We start from the raw sequence: 23,500 nt of genomic DNA, 5'->3' as shown, positions 1-23,500 counted from the left end.
CTTAGGCTTGCTTTTTAGCTGTTGCAACAGTTAATCTTTAGTCCTCTCACTGGGGATGCTCAGACTGCCTTACAGCTGGCAGCTGTCCAGGCTGTAGCCGATCGTTCCTAGAAGCGCTGCTTTTGCTTCAAAGTGAATCTTTACTATTGTTATTCTTGTGCTCTTGGCAGCCTTTGAGCTTATCAGCATTTGATGCCAATGTCTCCACTTCTCCAACTCTTCTCTGCCCTGCTATTGGGATAACATTCTGTGTGTGCCCTAGGCATCTGCTGATGAACCCAATTAATCTTTATTTCATTGCAAAACATTATAGCTCAGGCTCAGCCACACACTCACTTTATGTATCTCCCCGATGGGTCTCATCTCATTTTGTTTGGATGTTATCTGTACACAGTTTAGTAGCATTCTGTCTATTAGATGCAGTGTTCAGTTTTTCCAAACTTTTTCTCTCTTCCTCTCACTCTTCTGATTTCCATTCAGAGAAGAGGAACCTTCTTGGCCACTTCTGTGCTCTTCTTCAGCACCTCAGTTTGTCACTCTAAGCATTTTGGGTTGTTTTCCTAGCTCTGCTCATGTTTTTTGGTGGTCTCTTCACTTGCCTCTTCCTTCAGGTTGATCTTGTCCTGGAATCAGTCAGCAATTAGCAGGTCTCTCTCCTCTGATTCTTCAGAGCTCTGGTACAAATACAACCCATCTGGAGCAGAAATGGTCTTCCATATAGAGAAGAAACTGACTGCAACATGAGGAGTATAATTATTTGGCCATTTGAATAAAACTCCTCCATGAAGGCCAAATTCTGAAGACCATTAGAATCATAGAATCATAGAGTTGGAAGAGACCACAAGGGCCATCCAGTCCAACCCTCTGCCATGCAGGAAATCACAATCAAGGCATCCCAGACAGATGGCCATCCAGCCTCTGTTTAAAGACCTCCAAAGAAGGAGACTCAACTAACTCCGAGGAAGGAGTTTGTTCCACTGTCGAACAGACCTTACTGTCAGGAAGTTCCTCCTAATGTTGAGGTGGAATCTCTTTTCCTGTAGCTTGCATCCATTGTTTCGGGTCCTGTTCTCTGGAGCAGCAGAAAACAAGCTTGCTCCCTCCTCAATGTGACATCCTTTCAAATATTTAAACAGGGCTATCATATCACATCTTAACAGTCTCTTCTCCAGGCTAAACATGCCCAGCTCCCTAAGTCGTTCCTTGTGGGACATGGTTTCCAGACCCTTCACCATTTTAATCGCTCTCCTTTGGACATGCTCCAGTTTCTCCACATCCTTTTTAAATTGTGGTGCCCAGAACTGGACACAATATTCCAGGTGGGGCCTGACCAGAGCAGAATATAGTGGGACTATTACTTTCCTTGATCTAGGCACTACTATTGATGCAGCCTAAAATCGCATTGGCCTTTTTAGCTGCCACATCGCACTGTTGACTCATGTTCAACTTGTGATCTACTTGGACTCCCAGATCCCTTTCATGTGTAGTTTCATTCAGCCAGATGTTGCCCATCCTATATCTGTGCATTTCATTTCATTTTTCTGCCCTAAATTTTCCACCCATTAGTTTCTTTCATGAGAGACTCTGATTTTTACATTAAAATTCCTCAGGAAATTACACAGCAATTGTGATTCTTAGATGTATATCCTTGATGTTTGGTGACCTTAATGCATGTATTGTTGGAACACACTGAGTTTACCAAACAATTCACATTGCATTGTGCATGACTGCCAGCTCCTCCTCCCTATTCATCACTAATCTCTCTTATCTTCGTGTCACTTGCAGAACTTTAACTTAATTTGACAAAGTCCCCCATCATATTCTTACCAAAAAATGGTAAAATGTGGGCTAAACAATGCAATTGTTAAGTGGATTTGTAATTGGTTCACTGACCAGACCCAAAGGGTACTCAAAAATAGATTGTTTTCATCCTGGAGAGAAGTGGCCAGTGGGGTGCTACAGGGTTCTGACCTGGCCCAGTGCTATTCAGCATCCTTATCAGTGCCCTGAATGATGATATAGAGGGCATATTTATCAAATTTGCAGACGACACCAAGTTAGGAGACGTAGCTCCAGAGTACAGGTTCAAATTCAAAATAACCTTAACAGATTAGAGACTTGGATCAAATCTAACAAAATGAATTTCAAAAGAGAGAAATTTAAGGCAAAACAAGAAAAAGAAACACTTGGGCGAAACAAGAAAAGGGAAAAGAAATAAAGGGACAGATATAGGATGAGTGCCTTCTGGCTCAACAACAGTACAGAGATCAGGCCCACAGCTAGGCCTTTAGGGGCCCTGGGGCAGAAAGTAGGGGTCGGTAGGGCGTAGTGTTTGCACGCTCCCGAGTCTTACCAAGCACTGCGGGTGCCATCTTGTCGCACTGCCGGTTGGGGGGCCCTTTGGCTGGGGGCCTCGGGGCAGTGCCCTGGTTGCCCCAGCCAAGCTACGGGCCTGACAGAGATCCTGAAGTCTTAGTAAACCAAAATCAGAAAATGAGTCAACAGTGTGATGCACCAGCTAACAAAGGCAATATGATACTAGGCTGCATCAACAGAAGTATACTGTCTAGATGGAAGGAAGTAATAGTACAACTCTATTCTGCTTTGGGGAGACCTCACCTGGGATAATGTGCTCTAAATGTTTGAAGGGATGTCATATTGAGGATGGTGCAAGCTTGTTTTCTTCTGCTCCAGAAACTAGAACACAATCTATTAGATTCAAATTAATATAAAAGAGATTCCACCTAAATCTTAGGAAAAATTTCTTGACTGTAAGAACTTTAAAAAAAACCCAGAGATAGTTTGCCTCAGAGGTGGTGGATTCTCCATCTTAGGAGGTCTTTAAACAGAGGTTTGATGGGCATCTTTCAAGAGTGCTTTAGCTGGGTATTCCTGAGTGGCAGGATGTTGGTGTAGATGCCCTTTGTGGTCACTTCCAACTCTAAGATTCTATGAAAATGTAATGTGGCTCAAATCCAATGAAATCATACTAGCGTGATAGATGATACTTATCTGGATTTGGTGTTAAAGCACCAAACAGTACATATAGAAATCTCCCATACAGAACAGCCAAGCAAAGGTCAAAAAACATTTACTTAAGAACTATTTCTGCATAGTTGGGGAGTTAGCATACAAAATTCAGGATTGATCTTGCTGAGTATTCCTTGCTAAGGCTACATGAGTCACAATCTAGAGGTGAATAAGAAGTTTGCTAGGTCTCTTTTAATATAACAACTAACCAACACTTACAATTTTTTTCATAAATGGATGGGAAAATGTGTAATTTAACAAAAAATTGTGAAAGGAAGAACAGGACAGATTTGTTCATCCCAAGTCACAGCTGCCTTGGCTGGATCTTTTATTCCTTTAATTAGATCTGGGTTTATTTGCTTAGTACTGTGATATTCATTTTACCATGTGCATCACAATTCACTGGGGTTTTGAGCTCACTTTATAAACTATTTCTTTTCCTTCCTCTTTCTTTTTGGGCATGCATATCCGCTCACTTAAGGTGACCACTTCAACAATAAATGAAGTGCAGCCAAAGTTGGTCTAAGATATTTCACTGCCTGAGGCAGCAAACAAGATGGCACCTCCTTTTTCTATACCCTATGCCAACTGTTATACCTCAATAGTTTGAGCAATCAGATTTTTCTCCTTTTTTCTTATACAGGGTGATATGGTGAACTCACCATGGGTCAGCGTAAGAGGGGCGTCCCAAAGAAGAGATACAAGGGCTCCCTGAAACAAGATCTCAGGCTTGGCCAAATCAACCACCAACAATGGTCCGCCCTGGCCTTGCATCAGGAGGCATGGAGACGCACTATCCACGATGCTGCAGCCTTCTTTGAAAGCTCACGCCAAACGAGTCTCAAAGAGAAATGACAACGCAGAAAGAACCATGACCCAGAAACATCACCCAAGGAGACTTTCCACTGTGTTTTCTGCAACCGGACTTGTTTATCCCGGATTGGCCTTTTTAGTCATCAGCGCGCTTGTAGAAAGCGTGGGATGAGTCCTTCCTGAATTTTTGTTCACGAAGCAAAGCCAGAGAGAGATGCCAACTGGACTTTTTGATGGCAGAGAATCTTCCACAACACTCAAAAGCTGCAGCCAAGGTTATAGGGCACAGAGTAAGCCAAGTAATACACATCTCCTTCCTCTAACACCTTGCTGATGCCCACCCAGCATCTGTTACCTGAGATGACCATCTCACTGTGCACGACAATAGGGCCACACTCTGACTGATCATTATGCCACAAATACATTTCTCAGTCTACACAACAAAGGTGACTCTTTGTTGTTCAAACTCACCATGAGGAAGATCAGAGGTCAGCTGAGGAATGAGGTAGCTCCGGATCAGCTCCCAATCAAACTCATCCTCAACACTTTGGGTGTATTCACAATGACTGAAATCCCCATCTTCCTCAAATGTACAGCCAGCTGTGGGAAATCAGTAAAGAGACATCAGTATGAAAGATAAAAGCTTTGTCTGTAAAGACACATAATCAAACAAAACAAGATATATAAAGAATAACAAACAGTATATGGGATACTCCCAACAGGAATTTTGCCAGTTTCTGAATTTTCTCCTAGACTTCAAATTTCCAAGAATTATAGCCTCGTAAGTTTAAAGAGCAACTTAGGCATCAAGTAGACCAATCATCTATTTGGCAGATTGTATCTCCTTGTATGAACCAGCCCAGGCTCTGAAATCATCAGGAGAGGTGCTTCTCTCAGTCCCATCACCATCTCAAGCAGGTTTGGTGGGGACATGAGAGAGGGCCTTCTTGGTGGCTCCCCCTCGATTCTGGAACTCCCTTCCCAGAGATGCTAGAATGTCCCCCTCTTTGTTGTCCTTCCGCTGGCAGGCTAAGACCTTTTTGTTCAAACAGGTTTTTAAAACAGGACGTTTTTAAAGAACATCCTGGGAAGCTGTACTGGTTTAAAGTGTATGGTTTTTCATTGTATTCTGTTTTTAAACAAATGATCTGTTTTAATATTGTAATAGTTTAATTCCATTTTAATTGTCACTTTTGTAAGTTTTTAATTATACTGTGCTTTTAGACTGTAAGCCACTTTGAGTCCCAATTTTGGGGGGGAAATGGGATACAAATAACAACAACAACAACAACAACAACAACAATCTGTTTAATGTAGGAAATACAAAACTAGAGCATCTCCAGCAGGAAGACTGATGATTCAAGTTCTTCAACAGTGGAACATACTGCTTAGGAAAATGGAAAACTATCCTCCATTAGAGATTTTTAATCCTGGAAAGGCACCTATGAGGGGTGCTACACTGTCATCTGCTGGGATCTATCTATCTATCTATCTATCTATCTATCTATCTATCTATCTGCCTGGTATTGTGCTTGATATCATGCAACTCCAAGCAGTTCAAATTAAGTATGTTACACACACACACACACACACACACAATTATACAATCTTAATTAATAATTTTTGTAAATGATTAAATATGTTTTAAGACTACAGAATTATTAAATAACATTCCAATAATCAGCACATCAAAATGAACAGTGAGAACAATGCCTCTATAAACAAGTTTTTAGCATGTTCTTGCAGCTCCTTAAGTATAAAGTTGCAAGGGGTGGGGTAGATTCAGAAAGTCTTTGACTTTATGATTCAATTAAAATCTGCATTTCTGTACCTTAACCCCATTAGACCTAGTCTAGCCCTCTAGTACAGAAGAAAAAATATTTTTCGTTCATTCTGACATTTTTTGAAAAGCACTCATTCAAGCATCTATTCAAACATCTTACCTCCATTATCTAATTAAGATGACAAAATTCAAACAGAGAAAAGTTATAACAATTCTACAGTTCCAATCTGTGAACTACCCTACAACTGAAGGATGTTACACATTCCCTAATGAGGACATGTGGTGGTGTCAATGTGCCTGAAAATCTCCCTTATACCTTTTTGTCTTGGTGTGGCTTTATCCAAGGATTTGTGTCTATAATCTAGCAAGCCTATTGGGCACATTATTAGTTTTTCGTTGAGGGACCAGATTCCTTCCCTTTCTGAAATGGTGACCTGCTTTACTTTTAGAGAAGAAAAGTTCGTAATGATAATAAAGAAAATTGTTTAGATGTGTCACTTTTATCTGTCTCAACATCTTAATGTCTATCTTAATTGGCTCCATCAGAAGTTTCTTGACTCTGGGCAGGTCTGCAGTGACAAAAACAATCAGCCTCACCTTGCATTTTTCTGGTCTACAGGCACCCCACACACAAAGCACTTTAAAACAACACTGGTACAACTGGCCACACATTTCTGCTGGTAGACCTGCTTCTTTCTTCATTCCCAGCATGTATCAACCAAGAACCCTTATCAATTGCCTGTCAATCCATTGGATCCACTCTCAGTGGATGCTTCCCCATTCAATCCCTTTTTCTCCTTTGCCACCCCAGTGCATGAAGGAATTTCAAATGTACACACACACACACACACACACACCATGGAGAAAAACAAAAATGTATTTTTTTTCATCCTTTATGTATGAAAATGTCCAGCCATTAGATTGGGTCACCACCACCACCCTGCACAAGTGTCACACTCATGTTTACTGCTTGTACTTAGTGATGTGACGATTAGTCAATTATTCGATTATTCGTCATGCTTTGCTAAACACACTAATTGTGGATTTCTCAGTCCCCTTTAATTGCTTTCTGTACAAGCCCAGAAATTTGCCACCTAATCGTGGCAAAGTGTGAGAATTTACATGTTTGACTTAATTCTGCATAGGATTTAATACTTTTTTAAGGAGGGGAGGGCACCAGGGATTTTATATGTGCTGTATTTTTAACTTTGTTAGCCGCCCCGATTGTTCTCAGAGGGGCGGGATACAAATAAATGTTATTATTATTATTATTTATTAAGTGAAGTAATGGAATGGGAAATTTCTTTTGAAGTTCATGCTTCCAAACATCAGTGCTTTACGGCATTATTGCAAATAAAACCCCATGGGTGCAAGAGGGTGTTAATTTTCACACACTAGTGAAGGTAAAGCTGTCTTGCCAATGAGATGTTGAGATTGTGTGTTGTTCTTTTTGCAATGACCGGATTCAAATTTGCCAAGCTAAAACAGAAACTGTCACACAAGGAAAGGGAAGGGCGACATAGCTTGGCATAGTTTATGAAGAAGACAGAGTGAAGAAGACAACTGAAATCAGTTTACTCTTCAAGTCCTATAGCTAGAAGAGGGATTGTGGGAGCTGTAGTCCAAAATTTTTCCAAGCTGTAATTTTCTTTGTCTCCAGCACATACTATAATGCATTGAACTCAGCAGACTGCAAGCAGCTCCTAGCTGGTGTAGCCAATGTCTTTGACTTTATAATTCAATTAAAATCTGCACTTCTGTACCTTAACCCCATTAGATCTAGCCTATCCCTCTAGTACAGCCAATGGTGGGAGCTGCAGTCCAAGAGTTTGGAAGCCATGCAGGGTCAGTCAGCCCTGATCATTCACTCATTTGCTCATGCAGAGATCTGCCATGTATGGATGAGAGGATGAGGGAGAACCTGTGCGAGATCTCCACATGAGTGAATGACTGAAGGAGGATTGGAAGAGTCGGGAAGAGTACAAGCAGTAAACATGAATGAAATAGAGTGTCAGATACAAGTCCCTCAGATCTCCTGCCATAGCTGCTTAGAAATTTGTTTTGAGACGTTGAGAATTTATACTATTATTAATAATGGATGATAGGGTGATGTTGGTGATTTATATTCCTGGGGGTGGTTAATGAGTAGATACGTGGGGGGCAAAGATCACACTGGGAGCTTCAAGGCCAGTCTCATGAGAACAGCTGGTACACGGTTGGAAGGAGAGGAGATCCTGGGAAAGAGAAAATGCAAAATTTTATTCTACGGGAGAATGGGGTCCAACCCATCCATAGTCTCAATTGCTATGTGCTTTTATTATGCTGGGTAACTGCAATTACTTTAGACTTGACAATATAGGTCTGCTGTAAACAACTTTCATTTCTGAATTAAATTTTCTTGTTTTACTGTAGGAAATTTCTGGATTTCTGAACTGAAATGGTCCTGTATGTGACAGGGAGGAAGAGGGAAGGGGTGTCCCAATCTAACCTATCACCACTGATTTCATGGCTGAACATACAGTACACTAGGAACACATGGTGATACACATCAGGCTTGCCTGGCCCAACCAGTCCCACCCACCAAGAACTTGTCTCACCCACTAACTTTACACTGATGTTGTTATGGAGTGCCATCCACACACATAAGCAAATATGACATTTTCCAACCAAATCCAGAGTAAATCCCCACATTTTTTCCCCTCTCCAGATGAAAGCCCCAAGTGCTGGAAGGGCCATATTCAGCCAAAATTATCCTATACATCATCTGGACAGCTGACAGTGATAACAAGGTGAGACTATTTTATTTACCCCATCTAAACAAGCCCTGAGTATTGCTATTTTCAATTGAGATTGATTTTTACTGTTTTGTTTTAGAGCTTTTTAAAATATATTTTGTTACATTCAAATCTATACAAATAAATAAGTATGCAAGAAAGCACAGGGCAGTTTATTTCTTTATTTCATTTATGTATGTATGTATGTATGTATTTTGAGAATACAGTTGGCCCTTCTTATGCACAAATTTTTTGTACACAGATTCAAGCATCCACAGTTTGAAAATGTTCCAAAAATGTATAAATTTCAAATATCAAACCTTGATTTTCCATTTTTTATAAGGAACACCATTTTGCTATGTCATTATATTTAATGGGACTTGAGCATCCATGGATTTTGTTATACAAGGGGTTCTTGGAGCCAAACCCCAGCGTTTTATTATTATTATAACAAGGGTCCACTGTATAATCCCTGTAGTTTATGTCCCTGCACTTGATATCTGAAAATCTCCTCTGAATCTTCCCACCATTTAAAGTTAGCTATCTAGAAACTGGGAAAGGGGTCTTCTCAGTTGTGCCCCATCTCACACTCGTATGGCACATTCTTCCCTAGCAGGCTCACCTGCTGTTCACTGTGATGCCAGTCTGACATCCAGGCTCAGACATTTTCATTTGCCTGGCTTTTAAAATGCAAAACCAATAGTATGAAGGTTTGACATGGTTTTCAGAAGGTTTGACATGGTTTGAGTGGTTAAGCCTGTTGTTTTTGCTTTGTCACTTCTCTTGCTATGGTTTTTATGTTTTATATATTTTGCATTTACATTTTTCTGTCCTTGTTATATTCTGCCCTGACAACTTTGTAGGAGTGTGCCCTAAAAATCTTTTGAATAATATTAAATTTTAAATAAGTTCAGGTTCAAATACCGTGGAGAAAGAAAAGAGTTCTGCTGTCAATTATATTTGACACATGACAGGCTGAACATTAAATTCCTTCTCAGGCTCTATTAATCCATAATAAAGTCTACTATAAAGGAAAATAAAGTTAAGTCAGTAAGTCCTAGGGGAAAAAATCTAATCAGTAAGAAACAGACTCCTAAAGAAATGGGAGATATATCCTGTGAAATCCTGGGATTTGTAGTTTGGTGAGGTATTAAGCCTGCTCTGTCAGAGAGCTCTGGTGCCTCTCCAAACTACAGCGGTCCCTCCACATTCACTGGGGTTAGAGATGAAGGACCTTCGTGAATGTGGATAAACCGCAAATGAAAAAAAAAACTATTATTTTTACTAATTTTATTTAATCTTATATCAATCAATCAATGTTTATTGATTAGCCCTCAGGCCATATCAAAATAACACAAAAGCAGATAAAACACACTATAAAAATTCTATAGAAATTAGAAAAAGCTAAATATAATAAATCTAAAATATGAATAAAATACCGTACAGATACCATGTGAATGCCATACAATTTAAGTACAAAACCCATCAATGAAACAAAATTATAAAACTTGATTATAAAAATCTATATAAAAGATTCAAAATACAAAAAATAGAGAAGGGGGGAAACGGCTTTAAACTGATAGTACATAAAACAAAAGATTGAACATCAGTTACACATCAAAATTCCTCATCACCAATTGCCCCCACACATCTAGCTCTCAACTGTATTGCTTTACATAGAAACCGAGCTGTGATAATAGATACTTTTGAATCTTGACCACTCATGAAGTATGAAGTTCTAACATGGGTATCCCAGAGCATTGATCTCTGATATAGGGACCAAGATACTGGTCTCTTTCCTGTTGGTACAAATCACGCTTGAATAGAATATGAGCTAAATCTTCAGTCTCTTTGCCTCCACAAATACAAGTTCGCTCATCGTAAGGAATACCATTAAATCTACCATATCTTACCATTGTGTCAAGTTGATCAAATCTAACTTGAGTAAATGCCTCCCTCAGGTATTTTGGCATTTGTATTTTTAGATAGTTAGGTCTTTGAAAAGTGCATTTAAAACAGCTCAGCCATTTTAAATTGCCTACCTTACTACCTTACTAAGGGTGGCTATATCTTTTTGGACCTCGATATCCTGGATTCTCTGTCTCGCATCCTTTTTTGCTTTCTCATTGACTGTGCAGGTTACAGGGAGACCACAGCTCTTAACAAAGTTTGTTATTTGTCTAAGCCAAGAGGACTCAAGATGGGATTGAGACTGTTCTAAGAGACATAATTTTGGTAGGCTATCTGGCCCCATTTCATTGATTTTACATCAATAATTAAACACTTTGATTTTGGCTTGCGAATAACTTGAATATATTTCTAGTTCCACTCTAACAGCAACCACAGATGTCCTCTTATCTACACCCAATATACATCTCAGATGTTGAGACTGAGCTAGTTCAACTACTGAAATGGGATTTAGACCTCAAACTTCTGCTGTGTATAAAAGCATAGGTGTAACTTTAGCTTTATAAACATTAATTATTGGGGTTAGAGAGCCAGGGTAATTGTGAGCTTTTAGTTTAAGTGTGAGATTCAAGCGGGCCTTTGCTCTAAGTGAACTCTTTTGATGGTGGCATGACCAGGATCCATTTTCTGAGAATGTTACACCTAGATAGGAGATGCTCCTTACTTGATCTATTGGCTCACCCTCTAATTACCATCTATGACTCTGCATTCACTGAATTCCAAATACCATTATGATTGACTTAGATTTGTTAATAGTCAGAAAATTATTCTGACAATAACCACTAAGTCTTTTTAACAATCTCCGCATACCTACTTGAGAATATGATAACAAAATCATGTCATCAGCGTAAAGCAAAATGTTACAAGGAGTATGTAGGACTGTTGGCATATGGACTGCAGAATCTTTCATTGCAGATGGCAGGTCATTAATATATAAACTAAATCATAAGGGAGCTAATAAGCACCCTTGTCTTACCCCTTTGCATGTATCAATTTTATCTGTCAAGGCCCCGTTTAAACCAAATCTCACTCTCAAACTAGTACCTGTATAAAGGGCTTTGATTAATAACAATCGCAATTCAATTTTAAGGTCAATTAGTTTGTTCCATAGAATTTTTCTGTTCACTGTGTCAAATGCTGCGGAAAGATCTATGAATGCAGCATATAGACGTTTTCCTTTGTTAGTATATTTGGCAATCATATAGTTTAGAATAAAGCAGTTGTCAATGGTAGATTGATTTTGTCTAAATCCAGCTTGTTCTTCCGTGAGTATTCTATTATCATTAACTCAGCTTTTGAGTTTATTCAAAAGGAACCTCAAGTATATTTTGGAAACAATATCTATTAAGCTAATAGGCCTGTAGTTACTAGGATCTTTTTTGTTACCTTTTTTGTGAATAGGTACCACTATGGCTATCTTCCAACTACTAAGAGAACATGTCTCTAGGAAACTCCAGGTCCTCCAGTGAAACTGTATAGTCAACATGAAGATGAAAGCTTTCACATGCAGCATCCATAGTTTTCTGTGGGTTTTCTGGGCTATGTGGCCATGTTCTGGAAGAATCTATTCCTGACGTTTCGCCTGCATCTGTGGCTGGCATTTTCAGGGGTTCAGAGATCCTCTGCCAGAAGTTGATTATAGAATCATGTTGGAGGACCTACAAATGCCTAGAGAAGTGTTTTCTCTCGTAATCTCCAACACAACTCCAGCAGAATTTTACTGGAGGACTTAAAGATTCCTAGAGAGAATATACTAATCAAAACCACAAAAGTCAAAGCAGCAAATGTGGGAGGCCAGCTGTACAAATACCAGGATTCCACAGCATAGAGTCATGGCAGGTAAAATGAATCATAGAATCATAGAATCGTAGAGTTGGAAGAGACCACTAGGGCCATCCAGTCCAACCCCCTGCCATGCAGGAAATCCAATTCAAAGCATCCCTGACAGATGGCCATCCAGCCTCTGTTTAAAGACCTCCAAGGAAGGAGACTCTATCACCCTCCGAGGGAGTGCATTCCACTGTCGAACAGCCCTTACTGTCAGGAAGTTCCTCCTAATGTTCAGGTGGAATCTCTTTTCCTGTAGCTTGCATCCATTGTTCCGGGTCCTGTTCTCTGGAGCAGCAGAGAACAAGCTTGCTCCCTCTTCAATATGACATCCTTTCAAATATTTAAACAGGGCTATCATATCACCTCTTAACCTTCTTTTCTCCAGGCTAAACATCCCCAGCTCCCTAAGTCGTTCCTCATAGGGCATGGTTTCCAGACCCTTCACCATTTTTGTCGCCCTCCTTTGGACACGCTCCAGTTTCTCAATGTCCTTTCTGAATTGTGGTGCCCAGAACTGGACACAATATTCCAGGTGGGGCCTGACCAGAGCAGAATACAGTGGCACTATTACTTCTCTTGATCTAGACACTATACTTCTATTGATGCAGCCTAAAATAGCATTGGCCTTTTTAGGCCAATGGTATCAAACTGTTTAATTTCTGCAGTGTGGCTACATTCAAGAATGCCACTAGAATGGCCATGGGCAACTGGAGAAGGAGCTGAGGTCATTAGGCATGCTTAATATGACCGGATGTGAAAGTCATGTTGTTTGTTTTTGAATGCTCATCCTGTCCTCTGGGGTATTTGCTACCCCTCCTAATTTGGTAGTCATCTGCAAATTTGATCGCACTGGCCCTAAGCAGAATTCCTTGGCATCCCACTAATCCCTTCTCTCCAAGATGAAGAGGAGCCATTAATGAACACCCTTTGGATTCAGCCACTTAATCAGTTGCAAAGCATCCTAACAATAGCATTTTCTAGCTCGCAGTTTACTAGTTACTTTTCTAGGATATCGTGGGGGACATTGTCAAAGGACTTACTAAAATCAAGTTATACTACACCCACTGCATTTCCTACCAAGTTTGTAACTCTATAAAAAGCCCAATAAGATTAGCCTGGCATGACTTGTTTTTGAGAGACCCGTGTTGATTTATAGTGATCACAGCATTATTTGTTAAGTGCTTACAGACTGTCTGTTTAATTATATGCTCTAGAATCTTTCTTGGTGTTGATGTCAGACTGACTGAGCAGTAATTGAGTCTTCTTTTTTTAAAAAAGAGTTGCCTTTATCCAGTCTGCTGGGACTTCTCCTGTTCTCCAGGAGTTCTCAAATATTATTGCCAATGGTTGTGAGAATATTTGTCAGTTCTTTTAATACTCTTGGGTTCATCTGGCCCTGCAGACTTGAATTCATTTAAAGCAGCCAGGTATTCTTCTACTATCTCTTTATTTATTCTGTGCTGCATTTCCCCTACTGCATCACTTGTTCTGTTTTTCCCAGGTTGAGCACTGTTTTGGTTTTGAAATAAGACCGAAGCAAAGGAGGTGTTGGGTAGTTCTACCCTTTCTCTGTCTCCTATTCACATTTTGTAACCTTCTCCATGCAGTGCCCTACCATTTCCTTGTTCTTCCTTTTGCTATGAACATAACCAAAAAAGCCCTTTGTATTGTTTGCAACCTCTCTAGCAAGCCTGAGCTCATTTTGTGCTTTAGCTTTTCTGTCTTTCTCCCTACACGAGCTGACTCTTTCTTTGAATTCTTCTTTGGAGATTTGCCCTTTTTCCATTTCTTGTACATGCCCCTTTTGAGTTTTATCACAAAAGAAGTTTGCTGGGAAAAATCAGGATTAAAAAGGCATTTTCCCAGCAAAGTCCCGAGATCACGGCAAAGATTTTCAGACACATCGTAATTACAGAAGATTTATCCCAGGAAAAAACAGGGAACAACCAGCAACAAGTCATTTATGGGATTCCAGGGATAAATTCTCTGTTATCGCAATATCTCTGAAAATCTTTGCCGCAATCTTGGAACTTTGCTGGGAAAATGCCTTTTTAATCCCAGTTTAAATCCCAACAAACTCCCCATGATGTTTAAATAACATTCAAAGATAACTTTGAATGTTATTTAGACATCAATCCTAGTTTCTTTAGACACCTCCCATTTTCCCCTCCTCATTGAAACTGTTTGAAATTGTGCTTCAAGAAACTCCCATGCTTTCTGAAACCCCTTCTTTTAGTATTAGTATTACTATTAGTATTGGTGTGATGGAGAGGAATGTCGCTAGCAATCTGCAATGGTAAACGGCTTTGTGGCTCAGCTTCATATTCACCAAAATTTCACTGATGAAAACTAGGACACACGTGAGCAAGCAAAATCAGAGTGCGGTCAAGATGACAAAAGTTATTAATTCAGAAAAGCAGATAAAGCTAGGAGAGGCTGCAGCAATTTTCTTTTGCCTGAGCCTACAGGGAAGGGCAAGGTTCCCCCCCCACCACCACTACCTTTCCCCCCTGCTTTCCTCTCTTCCACCCCACCATCAGGAACATAACCAGGATTTTGGGAAAGGGGGAGCAGACTAAATGCCACCATTATAATGGGGCTTGGGCGTGGCGGCACACACCATTTATTGTATCTAATGGAAGGTGGGGTCCGGACCCCATGGACACCCCCCCTTGGCTATGTCCCTGCCACCAGCATGTTAACTGAGTGCAAACTATGTTTCCACTTTGAACTCAGTTTGCAGCAATTGAAATAAGCTGGAGACAAAGGGAGAAATGGAAAGAGGAAGAGAGAAACTGGAACACTTAAAAATAATTTGAAAGATTGGGATAACAGATTAATTAAGACAAAGTGGGGCAGTTGGAGGGTATGAGATATATTAAAAGAACTAATTCTCAATTCCAGCAAAATCTTCTTCCCAGAAAATGATGAAGCTTAGCAGCCAAGCTGTTACTTTCATGCAATGAATATTACACACACACACACACATTTGCCTTTTGACAAAGACCCTGTGATACCTTTCTGCTCTACACTTTCTTCTCTGGCCAAGTCCAAAGGGTCTTCGGTTTGTACTTCTAAAAGAAAAATGATATGGCATGTTCACTGGTACAGCCAAAGCATGACGTTCATTGACTTATCATTCTATTAAGACCATTTTCTGCAGGACAGTTTCAGTAATCACTAAGGCTGGCTCCCCTGGGCTGACAAGAACAGGCACATTAAAAAAGCTCTGCTCAAGCAAAACTAACAATGGCAAATCTTCCCTTAAACACCCAGCGAACTCTCAGAACCTATTTATTATTTTTGAAACATTAATGTTGGTCATTTCTTCTCCCTTTCTCTGAATTTTGAAAGATGCATGGCAAGGAATTAATCTGCCACAAATCAGTGTGACTGAAATCATGAGCCATAAATCAGACAGTTCCCAGTTTGAACCTTCCCTCTGCTATAAATTCACTTGATAGCATCATTCAGGTCCAGAACCAGTACATAATGCCCTCAGGTGGCTGTTAATGCCCCAGAACTTTGTCATGGGCTACCAAGGTTACCTGGTCCTTAATTCTTTTTCCCTCTTGCTACGCCAATGAACGTTGGACAGCTGAGTTTAAGGAGCCACAATTTTAATTTCTAACAATGACACCTCATTTTTAACAACATAAATTCCCACTGAATTGAAGGCACTGTGAGAAATTCAGGCGCTCACTGAAATCCTGTTGCTGCTCTCTACCACCACAGGAAGCATTCCACCAAAGGCGTAATGCGAAGAAACTCTTCAAATTGGAGGCAAATCCTATTATTATATGGATCAGGGCTTGGCAATTTATGGCTCCCAGTTGTTGTTGGACTGTACCTCCCATCAGTCCTAGCCAGTATAGCCAAAAGTGAAGGATGATACAAGTCATATTCCAACACTTAGAAGTCCACAAATTGTTCACCCTAATATAGTTCTTGCTTCTAGGTAGTATTACTGATTAGCATTACTGATCACACAAAGCTTAACTTTAGCCAATGGTCAATGCTGGAACTAAATCAGAGCTTGAAAAAAATATTAACTTCTCTCCCTGCCCCATCCCACTGTAAGAGGTATTCTCTATCACATATGTTGCTAGTTTTTGGATTATTTTAGGATTATTTTGTACTTAACACTTTTATTAAGTAAAAAATGAATGGCATTCATGAACTGACATCATCATAAAATGTACAAAGTCAAGTCTGACAGGATACTAAGTTCAAAAATCCTACCTTCAGTTTTTTTAAATTCAGAAAACCTTTATTAAGAAGCTATAGATCCATTCCAATTATGTTTATTGGCAGAACTGACCAGCAAGCATTAATATATATATATATATATACACACACACACACACACACATACATATATATATCCCGCCTCTCCCTACAGATCAAGGCGGGAGAACAACACAAGTATAAAATTACAATTATTTAAAATACATTCTCAAAATAAAAAGAAAAATTTAAAACACATCAAAAACCTATACATGTGCAATATCAATATCTGATTCCCCATACATGTTCCGAGTGGAGTGTCGTCTTAAAGCTGTTATAGCAGGTCTGGGGGATAGGCTCGCCAGAAGAGATCTGCCTTAAGTGCCTTCTTGAAGACATATAAGGGGGTAATAAGACAGATCTCCACTGGCAAGCCATTCCACAATTTGGGAGCTACCACAGTGAAAGCAGATCTTAATCTAGTCTTTGGATAATCCAATAGATTATTCCCAGTTGTTCTGAGAGTGCAGGGCGAGAAGCGTTCCTTCAAGTAACTCGGGCGCAAGCCATGTAGGGCTTTAAAGGTAATAACCAACACTTTGTACTGCGCCCGGAAGCTAATCAGGAGTCAGTGAAGGGATTTTAGAACTGGTGTTATGTGGTTTGACCTAAGTGTTCCGATGACCAATATGGCTGCCGCATTTTGCACCAATTGAAGTTTCCGAACTTGATTCAAAGGTAGCCCCATGTAGAGCGCTTTACAGAAATCAAACGAGAGATTACCAGTGCAAGTACCACTGCTTCAAGGTCCTAGGCAGTTTAACAATGCCTAATTAAACAGCACACAATTTCAAATTCCAGGCAGGCTTAATTCTTACTTGTTATAATTAAAAATACATTTTCCCCTCTCATTACCATACCACTCCTTTGTAGTTACAGCCAGATTCTTTTCACAGAAATGATCTTGAACAGGCTTGACTCATGCTTGCCTCCTTCCCATTGTCATCTCAGCACTTGTGTCTGAGGTCACCATGTCTTAGCAATAGCCTTTTGTACTGTATAACCCATCACAGCAACTTCCCAACATTTTATGGCAGGAGAGGTACATATGCAACTGCTGGCAGATGATCTAGTAATAAAACTATCATGTATACTACCCAACTTCAATGATTATGATTATTGTGAGGCTGAAGGCTTTCAGGGCCGGCATCCATAGTTTTTTGTGGGTTTTTTGGGTTATGTGGCCATGTTCTAGAGGAATAAATATTCTAGGACATGGCCACATAGCCCGAAAAACCCACAAAAAAGATTATGATTATTAATAAATAAGACCAATTATGATATTGGAAAACTGTTTTGACATTATATATTTTATGAAGTCCAAAGATTGCATACTAATAAAATGTATCTTCCCCAATATACCATCTTTACTAAGGACTGAAACAATACGCAGGCATCTGACTATAATCTCCAAGTGTTTTTTCCCTCCTGTTTGGTTTGTAACATCTTGGCTGATGAAGAAGCCCATGGAGCTTTGAAAGCTTGCAACAAGCCTATTGTGACTTTCGGCTGGCCAATAATGGTATCACTGATGGATTTTTGTTTGCATTTGTTAAATGGCCCACACAGCTACCCCAGCATGTCCAAGTAAAATAATTAGTTTTATATAGTTAGCAAAATAACTCGGCCATAAATGATACTACAGTAAGATCCTATGTGTATTTATCATTGCTAAATCCCAAGTTTAGTATGTAAATGATTATATCTTTAAGAGTCCTGAACAAAGATCACTCAACCAAATCTATCAGCTTATACATCAGTCTTCCTCAGCCTGGTGTCTTTCATATACGTTAGACTGCAATTGCCATCTTCCCAAATAATCAAAATCACTATAGCCCAACATGTGAAGGACAGCAGGTTGGATAAGACCATTGTACATGTTTTGCTTAACTTTCAGTATTTGGGTTCTAAAAGAAAGTACAAGTTCCAGAGACTAGGGACTTTATCACACAAGGTCAGAAAGCAGAATTTCAACAGGATAAAGACATTTTGGGGTAGTACTTATCACATGATATATTGTCTCTCCTGTTGCTGCTTTGCATTTAAATTGTTGGTGGAGTGTACCTTTTCATTAGGAGCCCTGATGGCACAGTGGTTAAATGCCAGTACTGCAGCCAGTATTGCAGCCACAAGGTTGTGGGTTCAATCCCAGGGCTCCAGGGTTGACTCAGCCTTGCATCCTTCTGTAGGTCGCTAAAGTGAGTACCCAGCTCACATGAGCAAAAAGGTATTTCTGTTTCATGGAAATGTACATCTGCTTGTGGACATGGGGAGGGGGGTGTCTGCAATGGGGAGCAGCTTTATTCTGTTGCTTTTTGAGGGTATGATCTTATCCCTGCTTTGGATCTGATTTTAAAGAGAAAATCACCTCTATAGTCTTTTAAATTGAATTGGATGCAATTAATTTGTAAGGAACATAGCATCTCCTGAGGGAACAATTCCTGCCAAATTTTAGACAAACAGATGCTGGGGCTATTGTGCTGGGCACTTGTCTTTTTTAAAAAATGTATGTTTTTACAAGTTTTTACTCTCTCGCCTTCCATTTTCTTGTGTTTTTGTTTTAAATACTGTACTCACAGTTTATGCAGAGGGACGCTTTGATCTCTGCAAAACACTACTTGGAAACTTGCAAGAGGCAGGCACTATCAGGTATCACTCCTTGGAAACTCACTTTAGGTCCAAAACACACTGCAGAAATAATCCAGTTTGATACCGCTTTAACTGCCCTGGCTCAGTGCTAGGGAATCCTGGGAACTGCAGTTTGTTCTGGCACCAGAGCTCTCTGACAGAGAAGGCTAAATGTATCACAAGCACTTTGCCAGGGTAGTTAACATGGTTTCAAACTGGATTATTTCTGCAGTGTGTTTTGGACCTCTAAAGTAGTTTCTGAATTATGGTAACCTTAAGGCAAACCTGTCACAGGTTTCCTGAGGCTGAGAGTGTGTGACTTGCCGGAATCATAGAATCATAGAGTTGGAAGAGACCGCAAGGGCCATCCAGTCCAACCCCATTCTGCCATGCAGGAAATCCAAATCAAAGCATCCCCGACGGCATCTGTTGGGGATGCTTTGATTATGATTCTATATTCTGAACTAGTTGGGGCTTCCGGACATGGTACAAAGTTAGCCCAATGTAGAGTGCATTGCAGACGTCCAGCCTTGAAATTATCAGCACATGCCCTACCATCTTTAGGTCCTCCTGTTCTAGCATGGGGTGCAGCTGGTGTATCAGCCAAAGCTGATGTTTCACAATGGTTAGAGTGTTGGACCAGGACTTGGGAAATCCGTAGTCTGATCCCCACCATGAATCTGTCTCATGACATTGGGTCATTCATTCTTTCTCAGCCTCATCTTCCTCTAGCCAATCAGTACAGAGGTTTCTTTAAAAAATTCAGTGTTCTCTGCCTAAGAAGGGGGCTTGTGACTTCACAAAAGAGAGATACCCTGGAATTGTTTTATTGCTTCTGATGGAGTTTAAAATTTACTGTTGTTTAACTTGGTCCCATGTGGCCAAAAAGGGGGAATGTCTGCTTCCTGCATTGAGTTCCCTCCAAACCAAGTGAACTGCAACAGAAAAAAGATCTGATACAAAATGTAGGCCTGTGACACTAACACCATCCCTTTTCTTCTCACGTCTGATTTTAAAATATCTTTCACTTGATGATAAAGCCAGTGGAGTTTTGAAAGTTTGCATTATGCGTTCTGTGCATTTGGTTAACCAATAAAGGTATCAATCTTTTGTGGATTTTGGATTTTGTTTTATTTTGATGTATAGCCAATATGGTTACCCCTGAATATGCTTCCTTTTATGAACTGTAACTGCCTTGCATGCATAGCACAACTTATGCTGACATTCTGTTAATATGTTAATGCATAAGTTGTGCTATGCATGCAGGGCAAATAATTCGCCACTGCGCACCAGACATATTCTGCTGACAGCATCAGGATATGAGTTGTGCATACAACAACATTATGCATTGTATTTGTGCACTGCATATTGCACAAATGCTTCAAGCCACAGACATGTACTACACAATATTGCTATTCTAAATGGGGGCTGCACAGTGCTGGTGCAATATATCTATGCATCCAGATATTTATGATATGCTGAACTCCCACAACAATTACTGTAATTACCTTTAAAAAAAAACCTTCCATAGCTAAGCTATTTTACTTTGCACTGAGAAAAACAGCCTTCCCTTCCCTCAGGGAGTTAAGTGAGTTTCTAACAGAGGCATTACAAGGAAATCACGGTCATTAAAAGAATCAGCTCCAGAACACAATGCAAACTGAAGTATCTTAAAGGGTCTTGTCTAGTCAAGCATAATGTCTCCCTCCTCCTCTTAGCATTTCAGATATGATTAGAGGTGGAAATGTCTGTCAGGAAGATTAACATGAATAACAGCCACACACTGGGGGGAAACATAGCCATGTTGGCCATGCAGCATACATAATCAATTAAAGAGCAACAGCTCTACTGGCCAACCAAAATGCAGAAAATATACCATGCCACACTTTCACAAGTTGCACTGGCTTCTTCATCAGGCAAAGATGTTAAAAATCATGCCGAAGAAAAGTGACAACGTTACAGTCACAGGTTTACATTTTGTCTCAGACAAGTACTTCTGTTACTTGTCTCAGAAGTCATGTTGTGTTACTTCTGTTGTCAGTTAAGACAATCTAGAGATATCAATGAAGCTACACCATCTTAACTGACAATAGAAATAACATCTGTTGTATTATGCTGAGAAAGGCTATTCAAGCCTAAATCTTTTTCAGTAAGGAACCCCCCCGCCCGCCCGCCAGCTGGGCACCACCTTCAGCACAAATTGTACAACAAACAAGATTTTCACGACTAAAGCACTCATTATTGGTTGGGTGCTGGGAATTAAAATGCATATAACCCTAAGCTGTTATATGCATTTTATATAACCTAAGAGGAGAATAACTCTTTTGAGATGTGTTGCTGGAGAAGAATTCTGAGGATACCATGGACAGCCAAAAAGACAAATAAGTGGGCTCTTGAGCAGACAAAGCCAGAAATTTACCTGGAAGCCAAGATGACCAAATTAAGGCTCTCAGACTTTGGCCACATCATGAGAAAGCATGGCTCATTAGAAAAGACAATAATGCTAGGAAAGGTAGAAGGCAGTAGAAAGAAAGGAAGGCTGCATATCAGATGGAAAAGCTCAATCAGGGAGGTCATGAGCATGAACCTACAAGACTTAAACAGAACAGTGGAGGACAGAGGGTCTGGTCGTAATGTAATAAAATTTATTCAGTCTTTGACTAGTATAGGGACAGAGGGTCTTGGAGAAGTCTGATCCACAGGGTTGCCATGAGTTCAGGACAACTTAAGGGCAATTAACAGCAGCAACAACAACAACAACTATTATTATTATTATTATTATTATTATTAACATTTATTTATAGAGTGCTGTAAAATTTACACGGCGCTTATGACCAGGGTCATAAGAAAGCACAAGGAGGGTGATAGGGAGAGACGAGGACTGACAAGTAAGAGGGAGCTAGTCCATGAAGAGCTTTAAAAGTCAACAAAAGAAGTTTGTAATGGATTCTGAAAGGAATGGAAGCCAGTGGAGGGTAGGAACAAAGGAGTGATATGATCGAAATGACGGGCAGAGAAAATGACCCTGGCCACCGAGTGTTGTACAGAAGTTAAGGGATCAAGGTGGGAAAGAGGAAAACCCACTAGAAGTGAGTTACAATATCCAAGCAAATGCACTAATGTCTTGGTCGTCGAGACGGGGAAAAAAGGTCTAATTCTGGCAAGATTATAGAGAAATAAATCTACCTGACTTGGCAGTGGCCTACATCTGCAGAAGAAACAATAGAGAAGAATTGAACAAAAAGCCCAGACTATGAGCCTTGTTGACAGGTTGAATAGAAACATCGTCCACAGTAATTGAGAAAGAATATTGCAGAAATAGCTTAGGAGGGAAAACAAGTAGCTCAGTTTTGGCCATGTTAAGTTTCAGATGCCGATGAATCATCCATGCAGAGACTGCAGCAAGACCTTATGAAATTGCAGCTCAGCATCCAGGGAAAACTCAGGAGCTGAGAAGTACAGCTGGGTGTCATCAGTGTAAAGGTGATATTGAAAGCCATAAGAGCTAATAAGTTTTCCTAAGGACAAGATATAGAGGGAAAACAATAGAGGATCCAAGACAGAACCCTGAGGGATTACAACAGATAAAGAACAGAGGATCAGAAACCTGGTTTCTGGTGACCACCACAAAAGAACTGTCTATAAAGTAAGATTTAAACCAGTTTGGGTGAGAATGAATGAATGGCGGATAAGAAGGTTTGAAAAAAGAGTTAAAAGTGGAGAAAAGACACTGCTGCTGTTGCTCATTGGCCCCAGTCACAGTGTTATAATAATTCTGTTTTGCCAGGGAGATAGTACATAAGAATGAGAAAAGAGCAAATTTATAATGAATAAAGGCAGCCCATTCCCTGGTCTTTTCCCTCAAATGTTCAGCAGCTCAAGAGCAAGAACGAAGAAACCAAATGACGTTAGTGAGCCAGGGCTGTGGCTTATTGGAAGAATTTGTGCATATCAATAAAGGGGCAAAACTATCAAGTGTTGCAGATAAAGTAGAATTGATTATGGAAACCGCTGGATCCACAAAGTCTCCAAGATCTAAGGAAGATAAGGAGGAGCCCAGAGCCTGGCCAAAAATCTCAGGATTGATGGAATGAAGGTCACAAAAATGGCAGTGGACAGTTTGATGAGAAGGTGGATTATGAGCAAGAGCGAAAGAAATAAGATGGTGATCAGACAGTGGAAATTCGATAGCCACATAAACAGTTTTTTGGTAAGAACAATATTGAGGCAATGACCAGAAGCAGGGGTGGGTGCATTCGAACAGCATTTGAGACCAAATGCAGACAACACAGAACTAAGATGAGTAGTCGCAGGATTATTAAGATCATCCATGTCCCCCATAATCAAAGAGGGGACTTCATCTGCCGAAAAGAAGGTCAACCAGGTC

General features: G+C 40.1%; 1 protein-coding gene across 9 annotated transcripts in view; it reads right to left on the bottom strand.

Annotated features, from left to right (window-relative positions):
- The window catches only part of LOC149301690 (receptor-type tyrosine-protein phosphatase U), a 332,194-nt gene that overhangs the window by 205,154 nt on the left and 103,540 nt on the right, over positions 1-23,500 (bottom strand). For 8 of the 9 annotated variants that reach the window (XM_089483669.1, XM_089483670.1, XM_089483671.1 and 5 more), the window contains exon 2: positions 4,315-4,443. In XM_089483669.1, coding sequence (XP_089339795.1) covers positions 4,315-4,443 — 129 coding nt within the window. Of the gene's footprint in view, positions 1-4,314; positions 4,444-15,215; positions 15,264-23,500 lie in introns of those variants that run through there. The other variant, XM_089483678.1, reaches the window with a different exon arrangement.

This window comes from Sceloporus occidentalis, unplaced genomic scaffold (assembly GCF_023333645.1).
Source record: "Sceloporus occidentalis isolate IW3139 unplaced genomic scaffold, rSceOcc1.0.p SCAF_20, whole genome shotgun sequence".
Taxonomy (NCBI): Eukaryota; Metazoa; Chordata; class Lepidosauria; order Squamata; family Phrynosomatidae; genus Sceloporus; species Sceloporus occidentalis.
The sequence above is the reverse complement of the archived record's forward strand: the minus strand, read 5'-3'. Positions and strand labels throughout refer to the sequence as shown.